General features: G+C 44.3%; 1 protein-coding gene across 7 annotated transcripts in view; it reads left to right on the top strand.

Moving 5' to 3' along the window:
• Positions 1-23,594, top strand: part of MORC2 (MORC family CW-type zinc finger 2) — a 92,553-nt gene that overhangs the window by 14,522 nt on the left and 54,437 nt on the right. For 5 of the 7 annotated variants that reach the window (XM_056528623.1, XM_056528622.1, XM_056528624.1 and 2 more), the window contains 7 exons: positions 4,952-5,005; positions 5,276-5,310; positions 13,587-13,655; positions 14,629-14,719; positions 16,901-17,009; positions 19,475-19,634; positions 19,727-19,838. In XM_056528623.1, the coding sequence (XP_056384598.1) occupies positions 4,952-5,005; positions 5,276-5,310; positions 13,587-13,655; positions 14,629-14,719; positions 16,901-17,009; positions 19,475-19,634; positions 19,727-19,838 (630 nt within the window). Of the gene's footprint in view, positions 1-4,205; positions 4,406-4,951; positions 5,006-5,275; positions 5,311-6,228; positions 6,250-13,586; positions 13,656-14,628; positions 14,720-16,900; positions 17,010-19,474; positions 19,635-19,726; positions 19,839-23,594 lie in introns of those variants that run through there. The other 2 variants (XM_056528625.1, XM_056528627.1) reach the window with 2 other exon arrangements.

Raw genomic sequence — 23,594 nt, 5'->3', positions numbered from 1 at the left:
CCTCCAGATCTTGCAGAACTACAACTCCCAGCATGCCCAGACAGCAAACTGCTGTGTGGGCATGCTGGGAGTTGTAGTTTTGCAAGATCTGGAGGTGCACAGTATAGAGATCACTGTGCAGTGGTTTCAAACTGTAGACCTCCAGCTGTTGCAAAACTGCAACTCCCAGCATGCCTAAACAGCTCTCTGGGCATGCTTGGAGTTGTAGTTTTGCAACATCTGGAGGGTTACAGTTTAGAGACCACTATAGTGGTCTCAGACTGTAGCCCTCCAGATGTTGCTAAGTAACTCACCGGCTTCCGTCGGATCCAGGGAGCTGCGTCGCCGTCCTCTTCTTCCGCCGATCGTCGCCCGCTGCCTTCGCCGATGGGTAAGTGGATCTTCGGCGCCGGTCCCTGTCGGTTTCCCCGTCCTGCCCCGCCTATTGTGGGAGGGCAGGACGGGGAAACCGAAAGTAAACCCCTCCGCCCCCGATCTGCTATTGGTGGTCGCATCTAGACCACCAATAGCAAAGATAGGAGGGGCGGCACCTCTGCCACCTCACTCCTATTGCTTCGAGGGGATCGTGGGTGTCTAGGACATCCGCGATCCCCTTTATTTTCCGTGTCACTATAGACCTGTATGACCCGGAATAGCCGCAAATCGCAAGTGTGAATTCACTTGCGATTTGCGGCGATCGACGACATGGGGGGGGGGGGTCTGATGACCCCCCTGGGCATTTGCGCGGGGTGCATGCTGATAGATATGTTATGTTAATTATACTGTGCCGTAAACGGTGTAAATGTACAAAAACAAAGTCCAAAATTGCTGATATTCGGTCATATCAAATCCCAGAAAAAAATTAAAAGTAATCAAAATATATATGCAAAAGGGATACTGATAAAAAAAAATTACTGATTGTGGTGCAAAAAATGAGCCCTCATAAATTCCTGTATATGAAGATTTGAAAAAGTTATAGGTGGTCACAATAGTGCAATTTTATACATACTAATTTTGTTAAAGTTTTGTTATTCTGTTGTTGTTTTTTTTTATTTTTTTAAAGTGGCACAATACAGTGGTCCCTCAACATACGATGGTAATTCGTTCCAAACGATCCATCGTATGTTGAGGGATTCGTGCAATGTAAAAAGTGCATTTAATACTCACCTGTCCCCGCCGCTCCGGACCGCATCCTCATCGCTCCCGATGCTGTCCCAGGGGCTCCCGATGCTGCTCCGGCGTTTTCTTCAGGATCCTCTGGCTTCTTACGCATCTTCTCCGGGGTCCGGGCATCGCGTTCTGGTGACATTATTACGTTGCTGTGCTGGCACGGCATGCGCAGGACGTAATAACGAAGCTGGAAAGCGAGGCCCGGAAAGGATGCAGAAGACGCCGGAGGATAGCGAAGTGTACCCGGAGCAGCGGGGATAGGTAAGTGAACCTGTCCGGGATGCTTAAACTGCTATCCGACAGCATCTTAAGCATTTTGCGCTGTCGGATAGCAGTTAATGCGATGGCCTTGACATATAAAAGCATTGTATGTCGATGCTGACGTCGACATGCGATGGCCTCTGAGAGGCCATCGTATGTCGATCTGATCATATGTCGGGGCCATCGCATGTCGGGGGGTTACTGTAATAGAAAAGTGTGTAAAGATGGGTGTTATTTTAATTGTATTGACCCACAGCATAAAGATAATTGTTTAATATGTATAATAAGTTTTACCATTAAATGCGCTGCGTTAAAACAAAAAACCCTAAAAGCTGCAAATTTGCGTCGTTTTTTTTAAATTTAAATTTTCATCATAAAAAATATTTTTTGGGCTGTGCTGTACATTTTATGGTAAAATGAAAGGTGTCCTTACAAAGTACAATTGGTTGTGCAAAAACAAGCCCCCATAAGGGTCTGTGGATGGGAAAAATAAGTTATTTTTCTCAGAAGAAGGGGAGAAATAATGAAAACACAAAAATGAAAATTTTCTGTCCTTAAGGGGTTAATCTTACCCTAAATTGTTTGGGGCACTTTACAGTAAAACTGATGTTCTCTTTATTTTGTGGGTCAATACGATTAAAATGATATCCATGTTTACATGCTTTACTATTACTGTACTACGGTACTTAAAAAAATAAAAAAATAAAAATAAAAAACTAACTTTGTAACTACTGTACTGTTCTTACCGTACCTTTACACCCATGTCCCACTCCCCTTCTATGACGGCTATCAGCCGCCAGGACCCGTGTCTAATGCCGGACATCACCGATCAAAGTTGATTGCAGCATCTAAAATGTAAAAAAAAAATAATAATATATATATATCCTGGCACCTCAGCGGAGCTGATGGGGACCAATGCGATGAAAAATGGTGTCCTGATCAGCTGAGGGGATGGCGGGGAGGGCCCTTACCTGCCTCCTGCCCGTCTGATCGGTGCTCCAATGCTCCAGGAAGTTTCAACAGGCTGAAGCAATCAAGCACCGATAGCACTGATAAATGGCATAGCATTAATAAGTGTATGCAATCTGAAGATTGCATGTAATAGTCCCCTATGGGACAAAAAAATTGGGTAAAGAAAAAAAAAAGGTTAATAAATTTGATTTAACCCCTTCCCTAATAAAAGTTTATGACGCGCACCCTCATTTTTCCAAAAGAAGTTGTTTTTACCCAAATATCCTTGTTAAAATGAGGGTGCGTGTAAATGCATGTATACCCAGATAAATCTTTCTGGCACCACAGAAGCCTCTGCGGTTCAATGATTTAAAGTGGCCACTTTAAATCATGTAACTACAGCAACTTTCACAGGGCCAGAGTCCCACCGCCGCCTGATTCCCATGTCCCTCCCTATCCCTGGCTTTCATATTTACCTGTCGGCGTGCTCCTGCAGGCTCTGGTGGCGTCCTGCGCTGTTGCTTTGTGCTGCGCAATGACGAGTGATGTCGCTTTGAGTGCAAAAAAAAAAAAAAACTTGTCCTGAAGGGGTTAAAGAAAATTTGTATGATTAAAATCACTCTATTCTATGATTAAAATCACCCCTATAACTTTTTGGCACGTGTAACCCTACCCAAAACTGAAAAAATACCAAATATAGTGCTTCAGCTACTGGCCATTCGGTCTACCACATTCTGATCTAAATGTCTTCAATAAACTATTTCCAAAGTCCTAAACTGTTGGATCTTTAGCTCATCTCCAGTGTCCAGGTAGGCTTCTCCTGCTTTCACCAAGCTGGTGACTACTCTAGAAAAGTGATTGATCATGTAGATCCTGTTAATAAGGGAGATTTAGAGGCTGTCCTTCATAACCTGGGTACTGAAATGGCTTTTGCCATGAAACCATATTCACCTTTCCCCCCTCTCATATATGTCTTGCATAAAGCAACTGGTCAGGTTATCCATGCTGCCCAACTTTATGCCTGGAATCAATTGATCACCCTGTATGCCGCATTTTTAAAGGCCCTTTAAATTAAGGATTAATGAGCTGAGTGCATACTTCATTTTTCTGCTCTTGTTTCTACCTTTTTCCTGGTAATACCTCATATGTTAATGCTGAACACCTACACTATCTATCATTCTGGATTACTCTGCAGGCCTACTACATGTGGATTGAAGCTACAGGGCATCGGCATATAGACAAATAAAGTAGCATTCATAGCTCCATGAAAATAGACAGTCTATTAGACTTTTAGATTAGTAGGTTAGGCCTACATATAAAAAAATAAACATAAATGTACCGGTCACCCCATGGGTGCCAGCTTTGGTGGTCCAACAGACATGACAGTAATTTTTTGCTCTCTTGAAAGCTGGACAACAACTGTAGGGGCGGTGGAGAGATAATGATGATCTGTGGATTACAGAGCAGGGACTGTGGGGCCAAAGAATAAGCGTAAAGCTGGTACATCTTTAATAAATATAAATTACTTTATAATTAGTGCTTTTATAAAAAAAAAAAACATTCCAGAATACTCTTTTAATGGGAGTCATGGTAAGTGAACACTTCTGTAGCATGCTTATTGCTGCCTGAAAAATATATATGCTAGATGTTTTGTTTTTACATGCTGCCTATACACATCTATCTGAGGGAGATAGGAGGAAGAGTGAGTTCAGAGAGCAGACACAGAGATTTCAAACAGACTAAATGTGCTATGTATTCAATAGATCTTAAACTGAGGTTTGATTTATGGCTTAGTCTGTTAACTATTGCTTCATAATGCCCTCCATGCTTCTCCTTGTTCTTAGGTTGTGTATACAAATTTAGAAGTGTATGGGAGCCATCATGGAGATGGGCTTGCAGTGTATGGGAGCCATCATGGAGACTAGGCTCCACCTAGTAGCTAAGAGACAACTGAACATTGGTGATAAAGCCTGCAGAGAAGAAATCTAGGGGAAAATGCCATGTACAAGTAGTCTTTAATTGTCAGCACAGTCTTCTCTCTTAAGTGAGTGGGCGGAAAATATGATGCTATTATTAATTGCAGAAACATATTAATAGGTGGATTGTAGGTAACCTTCACAGACCTACTGTGAACAACAAGGCTATCTTTCTGGACAGCAATGCTGTAAGTTTAATTGAGTTATCACTGATTATACTCTGCCTTGATTTTTGACTTGAGTGTGTTTCTTGATCTATAACTTGGTCTTGTCACAACCGCAATAGTGTTTGAGAATACACAAAAACACCTTACATTCTATATCAATATTCAGTTGGTGTCTGGTGTGGTTTTGAGTCACACAAAAAGGAGGACTGACAAGTGGTCAAAATCTGTCAATATGGATAAATAACATTTTTAAAGTTTGGTTTAACAATAGTACACCGTTTTTGCATTAGTGGAATATGTCGAGCTGTTGGCCAGACGTACTAAAGGGCAAGTGATTTGATGTCCATTCATCTGCTTGTTTCTATCTCATGTCTGCTTAAAGCATTTTTCCTCCTATAAAAGTTGGCTCCTTTTTTCCTCATGTTGATATATTTTTTTTCCAAATAGGACCACACATGAGTTCCTGTTTGGAGCTTTGGCTGAATTAGTTGATAATGCAAGGTATGTATTTTTAAACCTGTTTTTTGTTTAATGGGGCTTAAAAATGAGAAATATATTCACTGACCACTAAATTCCTTGCCGGTCTACCACTGTGGCCTGCTGTGATGATGTCATGTATATTGTTCACATTATGCTACAGCCAATCTCTGGCCTCCTTCTGCATGTATAGTATGTGACTGCTGAAGCCACCAGAGCAGTGACTTTGGATTTAGGCCTTTAATAAATGTATTGATTATCTAGTATTTGATGTATGCCTTGTTGTTTTTACAGAGATGCTGATGCTACAAAAATTGATATTTTTACAGGTATGTTGGGATAAAACATCATTTATTTTGCTAATATATATTTTATGAAATGTTGCTAAAATGTTTACTTTTGCATGTAGATTGCAGTGCAATATTAAAAAACACATTTTAGAAATCCTGGAAGCATATTTCTTATTGGATATTGTAGTGCAGCCCTTCCACTAGATGTAAAGGACTAGGAAGGTGAAAGGCCAGAATCACAATTATTACCTGTCTACGGGATAATGATCAAGCTTGCATAGGACTGATGGAGATAGGCAAGTTGTCTACTCAGATAGACTTTAAAGAGAGCATCAATGCCCATGCTCATCCACCACACTACTTAAACTGGTGACACAGGATTTCCATTGTTGTGATCAGTGGGCTCCAATGGGTGGGACCCCCAGCCATTAGACACTAATCACCTATCCTGTGGGTAGGTGGGAGGTATTGATATTTGGACATCTCCTTAAACATAAGACAACTGTTTAATGGGTATAACAGTGGTACCTGTGTTACAGAAGTCAAATGAAGACCATCCAATCCCAGTTCTTTTCATAAATAACATTTTCTGTTTCAAACATAATCTAGTACTTAGTTTGGTTTTGTTTCTGCTGAAAAGAGGTTTGTTTGCCTGATGGAAGTCAAAGATATCAGACACTGAGACTCAATGAAAATTCCAGAGAAGCAACTCTGCTAAAAACTTTCTTAAAAAGAAACCATAATAGAATTATCTTGATCAGATCTTCCTTCAGATCATCTTGCTTTAGAGTCATCTAAAAATAGCATTACGAGATAATCCAATGGCAAAAGTTCAGCTGAAGATCATCTGTTCTTTAGGGATAGAGAGCAAAAGTCATTCTGAAATTCCCCAACTGGCCTAGCTTATGTTGTAGAGGAAGCTGTTTGTGAACGAAGTCTGAATTTTTCCAGACAAGAATGACATCCTCTTCCAAGTTGGTATGTTTTACCTATATAAGCATAGAATATAAGGCTGAAAAATGGTTTACTTTGGCATGTAACATTGTTCAGTACAAAACAGCAACCCTGCTTTTTCTCTTTTCAGACAACCTTATTTCCATAATGCCATGCTGTTCCATTCCTGACGCTCGCCAGTGTGACAGTCCGATTCACGCAGGGACTAGATGTTACTTTCTCTTTGCATTTTTATCACCTGCCAATGTGAGCCTCATGAGATGCATAGAGGCAGTGAAAAGTGACTTATGGTCCACACATCAGTTGCTGTGTAAGTTGGACAGGCATGTTGAAGAGCATCAGGACCAGAACAGCATGCTGTTGTGGAAATATAGTCACTTGGTAAGGGAAGGAGCAGCACAGCTGTTTAAATGTACAGCGTTACAACCAGGAAGTAAAGACTTTTTATTTGAAGAGCGGAACTTTAAATTTACCTGAGAGTGCTGCTCAAGCCTGCTCACAGCTGGGTATAGTGAAGAAGCAGCAGTTGTGATGTCAGCGTGCTCCTCAAGCGGATGAACGGGATCGAGGATAGGTTAGTATCATTATCATCAGTGTCACTCGCACTAGCCGCCTGTACCAACAGTTAAGTGCGGTTGACAATGATGACAGATAACCATTAAGTAAGCAGCATGGTTACAGCAACAGGACTAATGAAAACGTAATGTAACTGTTACTTTGTATTTATGGTAAATAAAATAAAGTATTACAAAAATACAGTATAATCATGAATCAAAGGAATCAAGAAAATGGCACATATACAAAAATGACACATAAAATAGCTATTCATCTGAAGAAGCCTACTTAATGTAAACAAGAAGTGAGTGATCACCATAATAAACTCATAGAATTGTCAGGCATTAAGACATGCTGTAGACCTAAGAATCTACTTGGAGTATAACAAGTGGCAGAAGACCTACACCAGGCCCCCCATACTTAATCCAATTCGGCAGTACAATATCTATGTTGGAACTCAAGGAAGGCATAAAGAACAATGGCATTGACTAAATAGTGTGTGGAACTGGGTCCATCCATGGTATGGCAATGGCCCTACGACCAAGAACAATAATCCCTAAAGAAAAATGTGACAATGATGCGCCCACTCTTCCTCCTCATCAAGGATACCAGGCTGACATACTTTAGGATCCAGCAGGACAGGGAAAACTAAAACCTGCAACAATAGGGACACAACAGCACCCCAATATGTGGATATGAAAGTACAATCCCACATCAACTGTTATTATTATTGTTATTATTTAGGGCTCCAGATGGTGACTATAATTGTTGCCAAAGATGTCATTTCTAGACTGCAAAACAGAAAACCAAATCAGATATTGACTTCTCATTGAGGTCCCCTTCTGGACCCCTTACCTGTTCCTGATAGATTGGAGGAGCTTTAAGGTCCCTTGTTTATTTATTCACATAATATTATGCAAATTTAAAGGGGTACTTCACTTTAGATAAACTTATGCCCTTTCTCTATCGGCTCCATTGGGGAACACAGACCATGGGGTGTATGCTGCTTTCACTAGGAGGTTCGACACTATGGCAACAAGAAAAGTAGGCTCCTCCCAGCAGGATATACCCGCCCACAGACACCTGAGGTAATCAGTTTAAGCTTAGTGTCTAAGGAGGTGGACATGGTCTGTAGTTCTCTCCAGACCAGGTCTTATGTTTTATTATTTCCTAGTTAGGGATGTGTTAGATTTTTATTCCATTTTCTTTCCTGTTTTCAGGTGGGGACTCGGGAACTGCAGCTCAGTGTTTCCCCATTGCGAGTAAGGGGGCACAGACATTGCGTATATGCGCTGTTCACCCCTTCTCGCCAACGGTCCGTGCCTGGGTTTGTACCTCATGGGTCCGGGTCACCCTATCTCCCTGCTCTCCTCGCTCGCACATCGTAGCCCGGCATGATGCAGGTTACAAAAGCTGGCTGAAGACTTCATAGGAAGACTTCATGAGGTAAGTTCTTCTGACTGAGGTGAGTATATTTCCCTTTCTCCCTTAGGGGCAGATTTGCAACATCTGGAGACCCTCAGTTTTTGGCCCACCTTTCTCTTGGGTCTAATGGGGCTGGCCTGGACAGGGGGTCCTTTATTACTGTGAGCAGTGGCAGTTTGGATGAGCAGTGGCAGTTTGGATGGGGCACAGCTTACATCACTTTATTCATATATATGTGTGTGTGGAAACGACTGTGTGTGTTTTTTTTTTTTTTTTGTTCTTTTTACATTGAAGCGGCTGACAGCCGCAGCGTTCTTCTATACGGGCGCTCTGAGCGCCGGCTTACTTTCACTTTCAGCAGCGGCTGCTGCCGCCGGCGTCTAGTCCGCTCAGTTCCCCGCGAGCGCACATGTATTCCCATGTGCGCTCGGGGCAAGGAGCGGGTGCCATTACGGGACTTCTTGTTAATACTTTGGTGGCCGCCGAAGCTTCTCAGGGCGCGAACCGACCACCAATCAGCGCTGTGCGCGCGATTATGGTGGCAGGGGCCAATCAGCGGTGCCTCTGCTCCTAACACGCCCCTCCCTTGCTATTGGCCGGCATTTCTCCTCTCTGACAGCCTGGAGACCACCACGGGTTTGAGTCCCAAGGTGGGACAGAGTGTTACATTGTTGTGGTTTAATTTGTTTAATTTTAAGTTTAATTTTAATGGGATGAAAGCAGAAGATGCTGGCTAAGATACTCGAGAACCAAGATTGGGCAAACAGAAACGCCTTTCTTGGGGACCACAAAGAGGTTGGAACAAACCTCGAAAACGTTCCCCTGAAGGAACCGGGACAATTACTCCCTGGATAAAAAAAGGAGCTGCATGGTCCAGGCATCCCGGAGAGTAAGAGGCGACCAACCACCCGAGAAAGTTCGGCGGGTGGGGGGCGACCCTTCAGGCCGAGGAAGGCCTACAGGTACCTGATGGGATCGCAAAACGGCCGGAACGGATAGCCGACCTCTGGGAGGAACGGGCTGGGAAAGAGGAGCCCTCTTTCCGAGATGGCGCCTGGCTGGACCCTTTGTTGGTACCAAAGGTCCGCAGAACCGGAAGGAGGACTTACGAAGGAAAGCGGTTCTGTGAGCCTTATCCAGAGGTGATAAATAACTCTTTTCCGCCCGTCGCCTCACTTCCTGAAGGTGGCGTCTGCATTCCAGGCTTTAAGCCACATGGAGGGACGGTGGCTACCAGGTAGCTTGTGGCAAAGGCAGCACAGTGGCTGCGCATGGATGCAGAACACAGAAAATCTCCATATGCGGAGCATCGGAGAGCCAGATTAAAGAAATCCCCCGGAGGGATCTTGAAGACTACCCTGGCGGAGTTGGGAGACCATACTGAAAGGGCCTTGACACCCAGGCAGAAGCAAAAGCAGGAAGAACCTGCTGCCTCAAAAGGCAAAATTTGCCAAAGCCTCCACCTTCATGTCCACTGGATCCTTGAAGGCAGCCGCATTAGCCAACAGCCGGGTAGGCGCCATAGAGAGGTGGGAAACCGGCGGATCCACAGTAGGAGAGGAGGTCCACCGAGCAATGAGGTCCTTGGCGAAGGAATACCGCGCTTGAACCTTCTTTGTTTCCTGAAACTTCTTGTTCGGGTGCCTCCAGGCGGATACCAGCAGGGCGTAAAATTCAGCTTGAGAGCTGAAAGTCTTGGGTGCCGGTCGGGCACGAAGAAGGAGACTTCTGGAGCAAAGTCCGAAGTTCCTGGGTCCTTTAGATGGAAGGTGTCTCTTATGGCCGCAACCAATGAGTACACCACATCAGGCACATCCGTGCGGTCCTCTGAGTCGGAGACCGAATCAGAAACCTCATCCACAAGTTCTACAGGTGAATGGGAACGAGGTGAGGCAGCCCTGGAAGAGGTCGGGCACAATGAAAGGAAACTTCTGGACCACGTCCGAAGCTCCTGGGTCCTTTAGCTGGAAAGTGTCCCTTATGGCCGCAACCAATGAGTACACCACATTAGGCACATCCGTGCGGTCCTCTGAGTCGGAGGCCGAATCAGAAACTTCTTCCACAAGTTCTCCAGGTGAATGGGAACGTGTGAGGCTGTTCTGGAAGAGAGAGCGAAACGGACCTGGTACGTGTGTCTGGAGAGCCAGAGCGGCGACCCTGGGAGCATTCTCTAGAGGAGCGACGCTTGCTACAGGTCGGAGTAACGGGGTGATGCCTGCGAGGGGAGCACCCGTGCCAGCCAGAAGACTCGGGAGATGAGTCAGATGACACACCCCTATGATGCTGTGATAGCATCAAAAAAGGGGGAGAGCGGGATCCTCCGGAGGGCCGGTGTAGGGAGGGCCTCTCCAAGGCAGTCACCACATAACGGAAACCTGAGCCAAGTCGGATATAGATTGGGAGAGGGAGGGAACCCAGGCTGGAGGGGCGGCCGAACCCACCGAGTAGAGTAGCAGGCGGGTCTGGGGGAGCAGTGGAGCAGGCAGAACAAGCGGTTCAGCAGAACCAGACAGTTTAGAGATACAGAGTTAACAGATTAAATGGAGTGGCTAACACTCCAGTTAACTGTTTAGAGGGAGGCCGTTCTGGGCCTCTCTCACCCAAGACTGTGTTCCATTCCACTGTGTTGCTAATACAGTCTGCTTATCATACTGTTTCACATGCCTTGAGATCCCCATAGACCACAATGTGCCTATTTTAAAATTAAACCGTAACACTCTGTCCCACCTCGGGACTCGAAGCCGTGGTGGTCTCCAGGCTGTCAGAGAGGAGAAATGCCGGCTAATAGCAAGGGAGGGGCATCGCTGATTGACCCCTGCCATCATAATCGCGAGCAAAGCGCTGATTGGTGGTCGGTTCACACCCTGAGAAGCTTCGGCAGCCCTAGGTGGGCGGAGCTAAAGCGCACCTGGCCGCTGAAGTAATAACAAGAAGTCCCGTAATGGCGCCCACTCCTTGCCCCGAGCGCACATGCGAATGCATGTGCGCTCGCGGGGAACTGAGCAGACCAGACACCGCTGGCAGCAGCCGCTGCTGAAAGTGAAAGTAAGCCTGCGCTCAGAGCGCCCGCATAGAACGCCGTGGCTGTCAGCCGCTTCAATGTAAAAAAACAGTAGTTTACACACACACACACACACATATATATGAATAAAGTGAAGTAAGCTGTGCCCCATCCAAACTGCCACTGCTCATCCAAACTGCCACTGCTCACAGTAATAAAGGACCCCCTGTCCAGGCCAGCCCCATTAGACCCAAGAGAAAGGTGGGCCAAAAACTGAGGGTCTCCAGATGTTGCAAATCTGCCCCAAAGGAGAAAGGGAAATATACACACCTCAGTCAGAAGAACTTACCTCATGAAGTCTTCCTATGAAGTCTTCAGCCAGCTTTTGTAACCTGCATCATGCCGGGCTACCGTTTGCGAGCGAGGCGAGCAGGGAATAGGGGGACCCATGAGGTACAAATCCAGGCACTGACCGTTGGCGAGAGGGGGTGAGCAGCGCATATATGCAATGTCTGTGCCCCCTTACTCACAAAGGGTAAACAGTGAGCCGCAGTTCCTGAGTCCCCACCTGAAAACAGGGAAGAAAATGGAATAAAAATCTAACACATTCCCTAAATAGGAAAATAATAAAACGTAAGACCTGGTCTGGAGAGGACTGCAGACTATGTCCACCTCCTTAGACACTAAGCTTAAACTAATTAACTCAGGTGCCTGTGGACGGGTATATCCTGCTGGGAGGAGCCTACTTTTCTTGTTGCCATAGTGTCGAACCTCCTAGTGACAGTAGCATACACCCCATGGTCTGTGTCCCCCAATGGATCCTTCGAGAAAGAGATTTTACGGTAAGCGTAAAAAATCTCCTTATTCACAGGATATGACATAAGTGTGTGATCACAGTGGGTTTGACCTCTAACCACCACATCTTTCACCTCTGGCCACTGCTTCTCCCCACTAAGCGCTCTACAGCACCGACCCCCACCATCAAGACAGCCTTCTCATATTGAACAGGGACCTGCTCAACTATACACCAGCTGAAACGGGTTCCCATCTCAGCCAGTGATTGACTGAACGGGCTGTCACTTTTCAGCACAAGGAGGCTGTCTCGGAAGGTGGGGGGCCATCTGTCACCTCTGGACGCTACTTCTCCCCACTGGGTGCTCCACAACATCTTCCCCCACTTTCTGAGATGGCCTCCTCGGTGCTGAACAGTAGCAGCCTGCTTAGTCAACCACTCGAGAGAAGCAGCATCCAGAGGTGAGAGATGGGGCTCCTTTTTCGGAAGATCTTCATTGCAGGCAATCAGACACTTATCTCCCTAGGATATAAGTCTATCTAAAATGGAGTACCCTTTGAACATCTTAGGACCACTCAGCCATCATACCATTCAGGAAGAATACTCAATCAGTCAGAGATGAACGTACTTTGATGCAAAAAATACATATTTATCTCAGAACAAACAACCATAGCAAACAACCTTGTAAAAATGCTGGAGGAAAAAAGTATCTATTTCAACAGTAAAACTTGTCCTTTATTGAATCAACCGGAAAGTGCCACTGTCGTCTCCATACGAGTTACAGAGGTGCAGGCACGATTAGTTAGGGCATAGGGAGAGCAAACCGATGGTAACTTTTTTGTTTCCTTTGCCCACATCTTTTAAATTCATATCGCAGAGATGTGGAAATCCTATCACCCGATGCCCGGGACATGCCCAGCAGGTAAACATTTTTTTTAATGCTTTTAAGCCCTTCTTTTGGGCAAGCAGAGCTGGACCTCTAATTTTAATAAGGCAGATCCTTACTCGTGCCCGCTCTATACCCGGCGTACCACAGCTGATTCCTGTAGCTGGGGGCTGCCGCTAATAGCCGACATGTAGCATTTGCCACGGCCGACTATTAACCCTTTAGATCGCTGCTGTCGGCTTTGACTGCAGCGTCTAAAGGGACCTTTTAACCATTCCTGGTGGTTTAGTGGGGTTGATGCCCCCCCCACCATCCCAAAAATGGCATAATATATTTATTTATATAATTCCACTATATTTTTGAGTTTTTCAGAAAAACCTCTGCATGTATCAACAAAAATTTACCACTAGTATAAAGCATTCAAAAAGTTATTACTGCTTAAAAAGACACGTCACATTTGAAAAACAGGGCTTGGTCATTTAGGTCAAAAACAGGCCGCGTCCTTAAGGGGTAAACAAAAAGTGACCAAAATAGAGACACTCATCTGAGTGTCAGAGTTGTCAGGTTTACTGCTTAACAAAAGGTAGTGATAATGTCTGGAAATGTGCAATCATATTTTGGTAAAGAATTTAACAAAAAGCACACCCAAATTTTTTTTGTTCTAACCATAACCTACAGTTTTTTCTGTTTGTTTACGACAGTGTCACGAGCAGAATTAAGAGGAGCTTTTATGCTTTGCTTTCTTGATGATGGAACGGGGATGGACCCAAGTAAGATTAATATATTTATTTATGTGTTTTTTGTAATAAATTCCATGTTATAAAGTGATAAAGCTCGAACTTTGTGACCTTTTTTTACCCCCTTTTTTTTTTTTTACTATGCTATTAATAAGCACTTCAGTTTTAGAATCAGTGTTCCAGAGTTCAGACCCCCAGGATCATGTCCTAAAGATCTACCATCGCTATATATTCTGAGAATACCCAAGTCGGTGTGTTGTATGCAAAATGTGCAAAGTAGCTGGCTTGGTGACCACATTTGGCAACAGCAAGCAGGCTAAAGGGGGATGTTGAGCCTTTTTAGCGAGAGAGGAGTTTTTTTTTTTTTTTAAATCTTTTGAGATATTGCAAGCTTTTGTAAAGTTTAAAGGGGTACTCCGGCACTTAGACATCTTATCCCCTATCCAAAGGATAGGGGATAAGATGCCTGATCGCGGGGGTCCCGCTGCTGGGGACCCTTGTAATCTTGCACGCAGCTCCCCAGTTAAAATCAGTCCCCGGAGCATGTCCGCTCCGGGTCTGATTACCGGCGACCACGGGGCCGGCGGCGTGTGACGTCACGCCTCCGCCCCGTGTGATGTCACGCTCCGCCCCTCAATGCAAGCCTATGGGAGGGGGCGTGACAGCTGTCATGCCCCCTCCCATAGGCTTGCATTGAGGGGCGGAGTGTGACGTCACACAGGGCGGAGGCGTGACGTCACACACCGTCGGCCCCGTGGTCGCCGGTAATCAGACCCGGAGCGGACATGCTCCAGGGTCTGATTGTAACTGGGGTGCTGCATGCAAGATCCCGGGGGTCCCCAACGGCGGGACCCCCGTGATCAGGCATCTTATCCCCTATCCTTTGGATAGGGGATAAGATGTCTAAGCGCCGGAGTACCTCTTTAAGGTTAACTAATTGTAGTTAAATATTTTGTGAAGAATATATACAATTATAATAATGAGAATTTATTTCCTTTTCTAATAGGTGAGGCAGCTAGTGTTATCCAGTTTGGACGTTCTGCTAAAAGAACTCCTGAGTCTATTCAAATTGGACAGTATGGAAATGGATTGAAATCGTAAGTAGATGTGTATAGTTACTATTAATGATATTGCATAAAGAACCAAACAAAGGTAATTACTGCTCTAAAATTATGTTAAACAGAATTATTTCTAAGGGTGACCATAGATATTAGATAGAAGTAGGTATATAATTTAAGTGTACCTGTTATGTTAGAAAAAGCTTTCAACATTTTCTAGAGACGGGTCAAAAGTTTTAATTGGTCGAGGTCTGACCAACTGCTAAAAAGAGGGCTAAATAGCTACATGGTGGAGCACTTGTCTCTCTGCTCTTTGTGCACGTGACTGAAAAGATCCCATAGACTTGCATTGAAAGTCTGTCTTAACTTTGCTCAAAGCTGGGACAGCACACACTCCTCCTGCTTTTGTCGAGCGATCGGGGACTGAACATCTAAAACTTTTGACATGTCTCTATGAAATGGCAGCACCACTGTCTGATAATTTCATTAACCTCTTAAGGATGCAGGGCGTACCTGTACGCCCTGCGCCCGGTCCCAGTGTTTAAAACGGGGTCATGCCGGGGCCCCCGCGTCACGCCGGGTCGGTCCTGGCTGCTAATGGTAGCCGGGACCATGGGCTAATAGCGCGCGGGACTATCGCGATAAATTTGCGATGTTCCGATCAGCTAGGACTCGAGCGGAGGTCCCCTCACCCGTCTCCGTTGCGTCCTGTCGACGTTTGATTGCTCCAAGCCTGAGCTACAGGCTTGAGCAATCGAGCCCCTAGAATGCTATACCATGCAAAGCTATGGCTTTGCAGGTATCAGGGTAAAAGATCAGTGTGTGCAGTGCTATAGCTCCCTATGCGATAACACTGCAGAAAAAAAAAGTTAATAAAGGTCATTTAACCCCTTCCCTAATAAAAGTTTGAATCACCCCCCCCCCCCTTTTCCCATTAAAAAAAAAAAAAAAAAAACTGTGTAAATAAAAATAAACAAACGTGCGTAAATGTCCGAACTATAAAAATATATTGTTAATTAAACCGCACGGTCAATGGCGTACGTGCAAAAAAATTCCAAAGTCCAAAATAGCATATTTTTGGTCACTTTTTATGTCATAAAAAAATGAATAAAAAAGTTATAGGGGTCAGAAGATGACAATTTTAAACGTATACATTTTCCAGCATGTAGTTATGATTTTTTCCAGAAGTACTACAAAATCAAACCTATATAAGTAGGGTATCATTTTAACCATATGGACCTACAGAAAAAAGAAAAGGTGTAATTTTTACCGAAAAATGCACTGCGTAGAAACGGAAGCCTCCAATGGGGTTAAAGAAAACTGTCACCCTGATCACCCACACTAAACCCAATACACTGGGTTATAGTGTAGGTGAGCAGGAGTCCATAGAAGGGTCACTTACTAAATTCGGTCCAGATGTTTCTGTGATATGGCCTTCAGAAGTTCCGATGCTGAATTCAGTTAATTGCGCACAGGAGGCGGGGCCCCTTCGCCTGGCTTCTCCTGCCTCTGTTTGTCTCCTTCTCCTGCCGGACCCTCAATTTGCATAATCCTCTTCTGCGACTTGCTTAATTCAACAATGGAACTTCTGAAGGCCATATCACAGGAACAACTGGACGGAAATTAGTAAGTGATCCCTCTTTTAACCCCTGGTCACCCACGCTATAACCCAGTGAATTGGCTTTAGTGTGGGTGATCAGGGTGACAGTTTCCTTTGATGCAGCAATGCCCACTTTTGTCCATTTTGTCATTACATTCATCATTAATCATTGGCACTTGGAAAAGGATGAATTATTTATCTAGGAATAGCGATTTTATTTGAGACAAAGGTTTGTTCTTGGTCTTCTAATTTTCTTTGTGGTTCCTTCATTTTACAATTTTGTACTGTATCATTGCTGTACTGGATCATTACACCAGTATAAACACATTCCACAAATAGTGATACAAAATTTTAGCTCATCACAGTTGCAAACTGTTATACTTCTGCAGTTACGCAAAGCACACAAAGTCCGAATTCCAAACTGACTAAGAACATTGCGTTCAAAATGTTAGTTGCTTCGCTCAATAATGATGGATTTTTTTTTTTTTTGTATGCACTAAATAAAGTATTTGGGCCTTTACCACATGTGCCAGCACTATTCTTCTGTAAGCATACAATACTTTCATTATTTTTGTTGTTTTTATTTATTTACGTTTTATTTTCAATAATTTTTTTTCCAGTGGCTCTATGAGAATTGGAAAAGATTTTGTCCTTTTCACGAAGAAGGGAGATACAATGACTTGTCTCTTTATGTCACGTACCTTTCATGAAGAAGAAGGAATTGATGAGGTTTGCAATTTTATTACACTTGTGGTGCTTTGGAAAGCAACTTGAAATTTGAAATAATAATAAACATAATATTCTGAGCAATAACAATAGGTGTCCTATGCAACTTCGTTGCTTGACCACTTAATAATCTAAACAATAACAGTTGTTTGGCGACCTAAAAAACACAACATATTTGGAATAACCACATGCCGAAATGTCAGAACTATTAAAATATTGGCCCAGATTTATTAATCTGTCTGAAACCAAAACTGTCTTGTTTTGCCCACAGCTCAGCTTTTATTTTACCAGAGCTGGTTAAAATATGAAATCTAAACTGTCATTAGTTGCTATGGGAAAGCTCTGCAGTTTTAGTTCTAGGTAGATTGATATGATCCCGCATGGTAAACTTGGAAAAAATACCAGGTTTGCTGATTGATAGTCACATCATTTGTAAGTAAAAATAAATTTAAAAAAACTATCAAAGTCCAATCAACACAAAAATGGTACTGATAAAAACTACAGATCATGGGCCTTGTGAAGTTCAATTTGTCAAGCAAAATACAAGCCCACATATGGCTCAGGGGATAGAAAATAAGAGTTATGTCTCCTAAGAAGAAAAGGAAAACAAAAAACACAAAAAATTTAAGGGGCACTCTGGTGCTAAACATCTTATCCCCTATCAAAAGGATAGGGGATAAGATGTTAGATCATGGGGATCCCGCCACTGGGGACCCCCACGATCTTTCCTGCAGCACCCCCGATTTTCAGCTGCACAGAGCGAGGATCGTTCTGTGGCTGATGACGGGCAATGCAGGGGACGGAGTATCGTGACGTCACGGCTCTGCGCCTTGTGATGTCACACCCGCCCCATTAATACAAGTCTATGGGTGGGGTGTGGCAGAAGTCACGCCCCCTCCCATAGACTTGCATTGAGGGGGTGGGGCATGACCTCGCTAAGGGGCGGAGCCGTGACATTATGATTCTCTGTCCTCTGCGGCGCCTGTCATCGCTTACCAGCTATCACTTAAACCCAACCCTTTCACTGTACAACTCTATCGAGAGAAAAGGTTGGATGGAGTGCCCATCCACGGAGCTCACAGGGTTATAACTCTTTTGACACGTCTGGACAAGATGTTAAAAGTTTATGTAAATGACAGTGATTCTTTACTAAAACTGATCATCTGTATTTAATGCACAAGTACAGTCAGATAACATTTTCTTTTACCATTCATTGACAATGGCCCAGATGTATCAATCTTCCTAAAATTTTAATTGTCTAGTTTGCTGAAAGCAACCAGTTACATCTCTGCTTTCATATCCTAATAAACTCTGATAAAATGAAAGCTGTGCTGTGATTGGTTGTTATGGGTGAAACCAGACCGTTTCGGTTTCAGACAGATTGGTAAATCTGGGCCAATATGTAGGTGTTTCTTTAATGGAAGAGAGAATGGCAACTTAAAGGGGTACTCCAGTTTAGGAAAATGTATTCCCTATCCAAAGCATAGGGAATAAATGTCTTATCGCGGGGGTCAAATTTCTGGGACACCCACGATCTCCTGCACAGCACTCAGGCTCTTCTTGTGCACACGGTGGGGGTCGACATCATAGCAGTGGCTTCTGCATGTGGCAACACAATTCTTATTATTATAAGCATGGTGTTGTGTGATTTTTAGTGACAGCGAACTTAGGGTGTGAATGTTACTGCCCAATCCTGACAATGGCACTATATTATGAAGGACATGGCAGAACTGGAGAGGGTTTAAAGGACAACCACCAACGTAATTAGGGGAATAGGAGAGTTGCTGTACCGACGGGTTAATAAGTTTGGGGTTATTTAGTTTGGAGAAAAGATTTAGAAGCAATTTGATCACATTATACAAATATATGAAAAGACAGTACATAGATCTTTCTATGGATCTTTTTATACCTAGGCCTGTAACCAAGACAAGGGGGGGGCATCCTCCATGTCTAGACAAAAGTCAGTTTAACCTTTTCAAAGATGGGGATTCTTTACTGTAAGAGCAGTTAGACTGTGGAACGCACTTCCACCTCATGTTGTGATGTGTGATCCATTAAACATGTTCTAGATGTTTTTCTTTAGAAATGTAATATTACAATGTAGAGATTTATGTGGATAGAAAGTTGATCCAGGGAATAATCCTTAGAAACTATGTATCTTAAGGGTATGTTCACATGTATGCAGATTTGGTGTGCAGGATTTTCTGTTGCAGATTTCGATGTAAACTAAATGAGTGAGCACAGCTTCTAATCTGCAGTTACAAATCCTGCGCATCAAATCTGCGCAGGATCCTGTATGTGTGAACGTACCCTTATGCAGGAACATGCAGTGCCATCAAACACATCATATGGTTGGTCCTTTAGCAAGTTAAATTAGGCAGTATGGGATTAAAGGGATTAAACAAAAGCAAAGAGATCCTTGCACTGGGATAATTAAGTATTTTGTTTCTCCTTTAACCTTGTTTTAGGTGATTGTCCCACTTCCTACATGGAATTCAAAAACGGGGGAGCCATTGACAGATAACATGGAAAAATTTGCCATTGAAACGGAATTGATCTACAAGTACTCTCCATTTCATTCTCACAAGGAGGTTATGGAACAATTCAAAAAAATTACTGGAGATTCTGGTAAAATATAGCAGATAGTGTAAAATACTATACTTTTATGTTACATAGTATTTTACATAAAGAAAACATAATGCATTCTATGTTTTTCATAGGTACACTAGTTGTAATTTTTAATTTGAAGTTAATGGACACTGGTGAACCAGAACTTGATGTAGTGTCTGATCCAAAAGATATTCAGATGGCTGGTACCTCACCCGAAGGAACGTAAGTAAGAAGCTGAAAGCTTTTGTGAAATGGCATATTTTAGAAAGTACTAACCTTTTTTTTAATAACTATTATTTTTAATTTTTTTGCCTTTCCAGAAAGTGTGTTGTGGTAAAAAATACAGGCACCTCAAATTCAGTGTAAAAATAAATAAATGCTTGTCCAGCAAAAGAAACATCCTGTGTATGGTGTCAAAAAGTATAATAAAGCAACTTGCTAATATAATGTTTTTGGCCATAGGGCACTGATCTCTCCATATCAGCTCTGTCCTCATGTCACATTTTCTGAAGCTCACAAAGAGAGATACAGAACATGGCCGCATAACTTGTACTATAATTGAATTGCTTCTCAGCATAATTAAAAAAAAACTAACAGGTCATTAGTGTACCTTGTTTACAATTGACCACATCAGTGGTCACTAGTACCCTAAATTTACCATCCATTAAATTAATTTTAAACATAAAACATAACTTTTATTACTGTGCCTATTGTTAAAAACCCAACAGGTGGTCTCTTCATACTGTGCTCAATAACTTGTAAAGCATGTAACTACATGCCACTGATATATGTGAATTGCGGCTGCAGTCCGCAAGTTACTAATGAGAGACCTAACTCTTGTTATTTTAAAATACTATACATATTGACCCCCCCCCCCCCCCCGACGTTTCACCACCAGCCGATGGCTTTTTCAAGGGTTTTTGGGCAAATGGCCAAGATAGAGATACCACCTGTTGGGTTTTTAACAATAGGCACAGTAATAAAAGTTATGTTTTGCGTTTAAAATTTATTTAATGGATGGTAAATTTAGGGTACTAGTGACCACTGATGTGGTCAATTGTAAATAAAGTTTATAACAAATTACCCTCCATCCATAGGTCCTTTTGTGATAATATTAGTGTACCTTGAGATCAAAATATGCAAGTCCATTTGCTTCATCAAGTCCATAAGTCTGGGTCTCTAAACCAGTGTTTCTCTATCGGCTCCATTGGGGGACACACACCGTGGGTGTATGCTGCTGTCTCTAGGAGGTGTGACACTATGGTAATAAAAAAAAGTCGGCTCCTCCCAGCAGGATATACCCGCCTCCAGGCCCTGAGCTAATCAGTTTTAGCTTAGTGTCTTGCAGGAGGTGGACATGGGTTTACTGTACTCTGGTTATTCTCGGCGGCCGGGTCGCTGTAGCTCCACCCACAGGGCCGCCGGAGCTTACTGGAGGCGCGAATCGCCCTCCAATCAGCGCTGTGCGCGCGATCCAGGTGGCGGGGGCCAATCGGCAGTGCCCCTGCTCTGGGAACGCCCCTCTCAGGGGTTAACACTTTACTGACATAGGGGACGCTATTCTGTCCTCTCTCTCTAAACTGACAACTAGACTGCTAGTCTCTATTTTGTCTCTATGACATATTATTCCTAAAATGCCCACTGACTCTGCCTGCTCCACTGCTCCCCCAGTTTCCCCGGATGTTACAATTCCGGTGGATTCGGCCGCCCCTTCAACCTGGGTTTTCTTCCTATCCCAGTATATGGCTGACTTGACTCCAGTCCCCCTTGTGGTGGCTGAGGCCTCACATGACATGGTGTCTACCTGGAAGAGGTCTGCCCTGCTCCGGCCCTCTGGTGGGTCCCGCTCCTCTTTTCCACAAGCCTCACGCTCTCACGAAGCGTAATAGGGGTATTTTGTCTGACTTTTACATTGAGTCTCCAGCTAGATGTGGGCGTCCCTCCGTGGGTCTCGCCTCCCCGTGTCATCTGGTCACAGACATCGCTCCTCCAGAGGACGTTTCCGGAATCGCCGCTCTGCCCCGCCAGAGCCGCGTACCCGGTCAGGGTCGCCCCCCTCCAGGGCTGCCTCCATGCGTTCACTTTCTCCTGGTGAACTGGCGGATGAGGCTTCCGAACCGGCATCTGACTCAGAAGACCGCTCGGATATAGTTGAAACGGTGAACTCATTGGTTGCGGCCATATGAGACTCCTTTCACTTAGAGGACCCAGGATCTTCGGACGTTACTCCTGAAGTATCCTTTCATCGTGCTCAACCAGCACCTCAAGGGTTCAGCTCTCACGCTGAACTTCACATCCTTCTGGAATCTGCATGCAAACATCCGGACAAGAGGTTCACAGGAATGAAGAGGGTTCAAGTGCGTTACCCATTTGCCAAGGACTTTGCCTCTAAGGTGGTTTGCCCTCTCTCAATGGTTCCACCAATTTCCCGCCTCTCTAGGCTACTACACTGCCACTGGCAGAAGCAGCTGCATTCAAGGACTTGACAGACCAGATGGTGGAGTCCTTGGCGGAGTTTGCCTCAGACGCAGCAGGCTCTGGGTCCGAGGCCCTATTGTTGTGGTGCTCACAACTCAGTCAGGGTATCCTGGCGGGATTTCCCCCGGAGGATCTATCTTGCTTTGGTTCTCCAATGCTGGGGAATTCTGTGCACAGCTTCCATGTAGTCAGTCCGTGGAGCTGCCTTTGCTGTGGGTTTCCTAGCGGCCCTCCGCCGCCCCATGTGGCTTAGGGCGTGGGATGTGGATGCCGCCTCCAAAAAGGCCTCTTGCCGAGTTGCGATGGAGGAAGGTAAGGGGGTCTCCGCTCGCGTCCATGCTGGTCGGGACATTGCGATTTTATCGCGATGTCCCGATCAGCCTGACTGAGCTGCCGGGAAGCGTTTACTTTCATTTTCGTCTAAAGCGTTAATAGTGCGCGGCACAACTAATAGCCCAGGGTCCCGGCTATCGTTAGCAGCCGGGACCGACCCGGTGTGATGCGGGTTCATGGTGTGACCCAATTTTAAACACCGGTACCGGGCAAGGGGTGTACAGGTACGCCCTTCGTCCTGACGGAGTTAATAGACAGGCAGGGCATGCCTTAAAGGGAACCGGTCATCAGATTTTACAGTATATAACGCATTGCAATTTGTTATTTATGGTAAAATCTTCTTTCTTACCATACCGGCAAACGTTCCTGCCCGCAGGGATTGTTAGAATAAATAGTTTAAAAGTGTTCCCTGCCAGCCTAGTAAGCAGTCCGCTGGGCAGAGAGCTATACTCGCCTATTCGCGATGCATAGGCTGTAATCATGCCCCCTCAACGTGATTGACAGCCCGGCACGGCCCGTGTAATTGCTCTGCTCCGTCTACTTAGAGAGCAAATCGGTGTTGAGGGCTGTCAATCACGCTGAAGGGACATGATTACAGTGCAGCAGATGGAACTAGGTCAGTATACAGTGGGGAGAACAAGTATTTGATACACTGCTGATTTTTCAGGTTTTCCTACTTACAAAGCATGTAGAGGTCTGTAATGTCTTTTTAACAGTGGGAGACGGACTCTAAAACAAAAATCCAGAAAATCACATGTAATGATTTAAAAAAAAAAAATATAATAATAATTTGCATTTTATTGCATGACATAAGTATTTAATCACCTATCAAGCAGTAAGAATTCCGGTCCTCACAGACCTGTTATTTTTATTTTTTTTAACAAGCCCTTCTGTTCTCCACTCATTACCTGTATAAAAGACACCTGTCCACACACTGAATCAAACAGACTCCAACCTCTCCACAATGGCGAAGACCAGAGAGCTGTGTAAGGACATCAGGGATAAAATTGTAGACTTGCACAAGCATGGGATGGGCTACCTTACAGTAGGCAAGCAGCTTGGTGAGAAGGCAACAACTGTTGGCACAATTAATAGAAAATGGAAGAAGTTCAAGATGAAGTTCAGTCTACCTCAGTCTGGGGCTTCATGCAAGATCTCACCTTGTGG

This window comes from Hyla sarda, chromosome 1 (genome assembly GCF_029499605.1).
Source record: "Hyla sarda isolate aHylSar1 chromosome 1, aHylSar1.hap1, whole genome shotgun sequence".
In the NCBI taxonomy this organism is placed as follows: Eukaryota; Metazoa; Chordata; class Amphibia; order Anura; family Hylidae; genus Hyla; species Hyla sarda.
The sequence above is the reverse complement of the archived record's forward strand: the minus strand, read 5'-3'. Positions and strand labels throughout refer to the sequence as shown.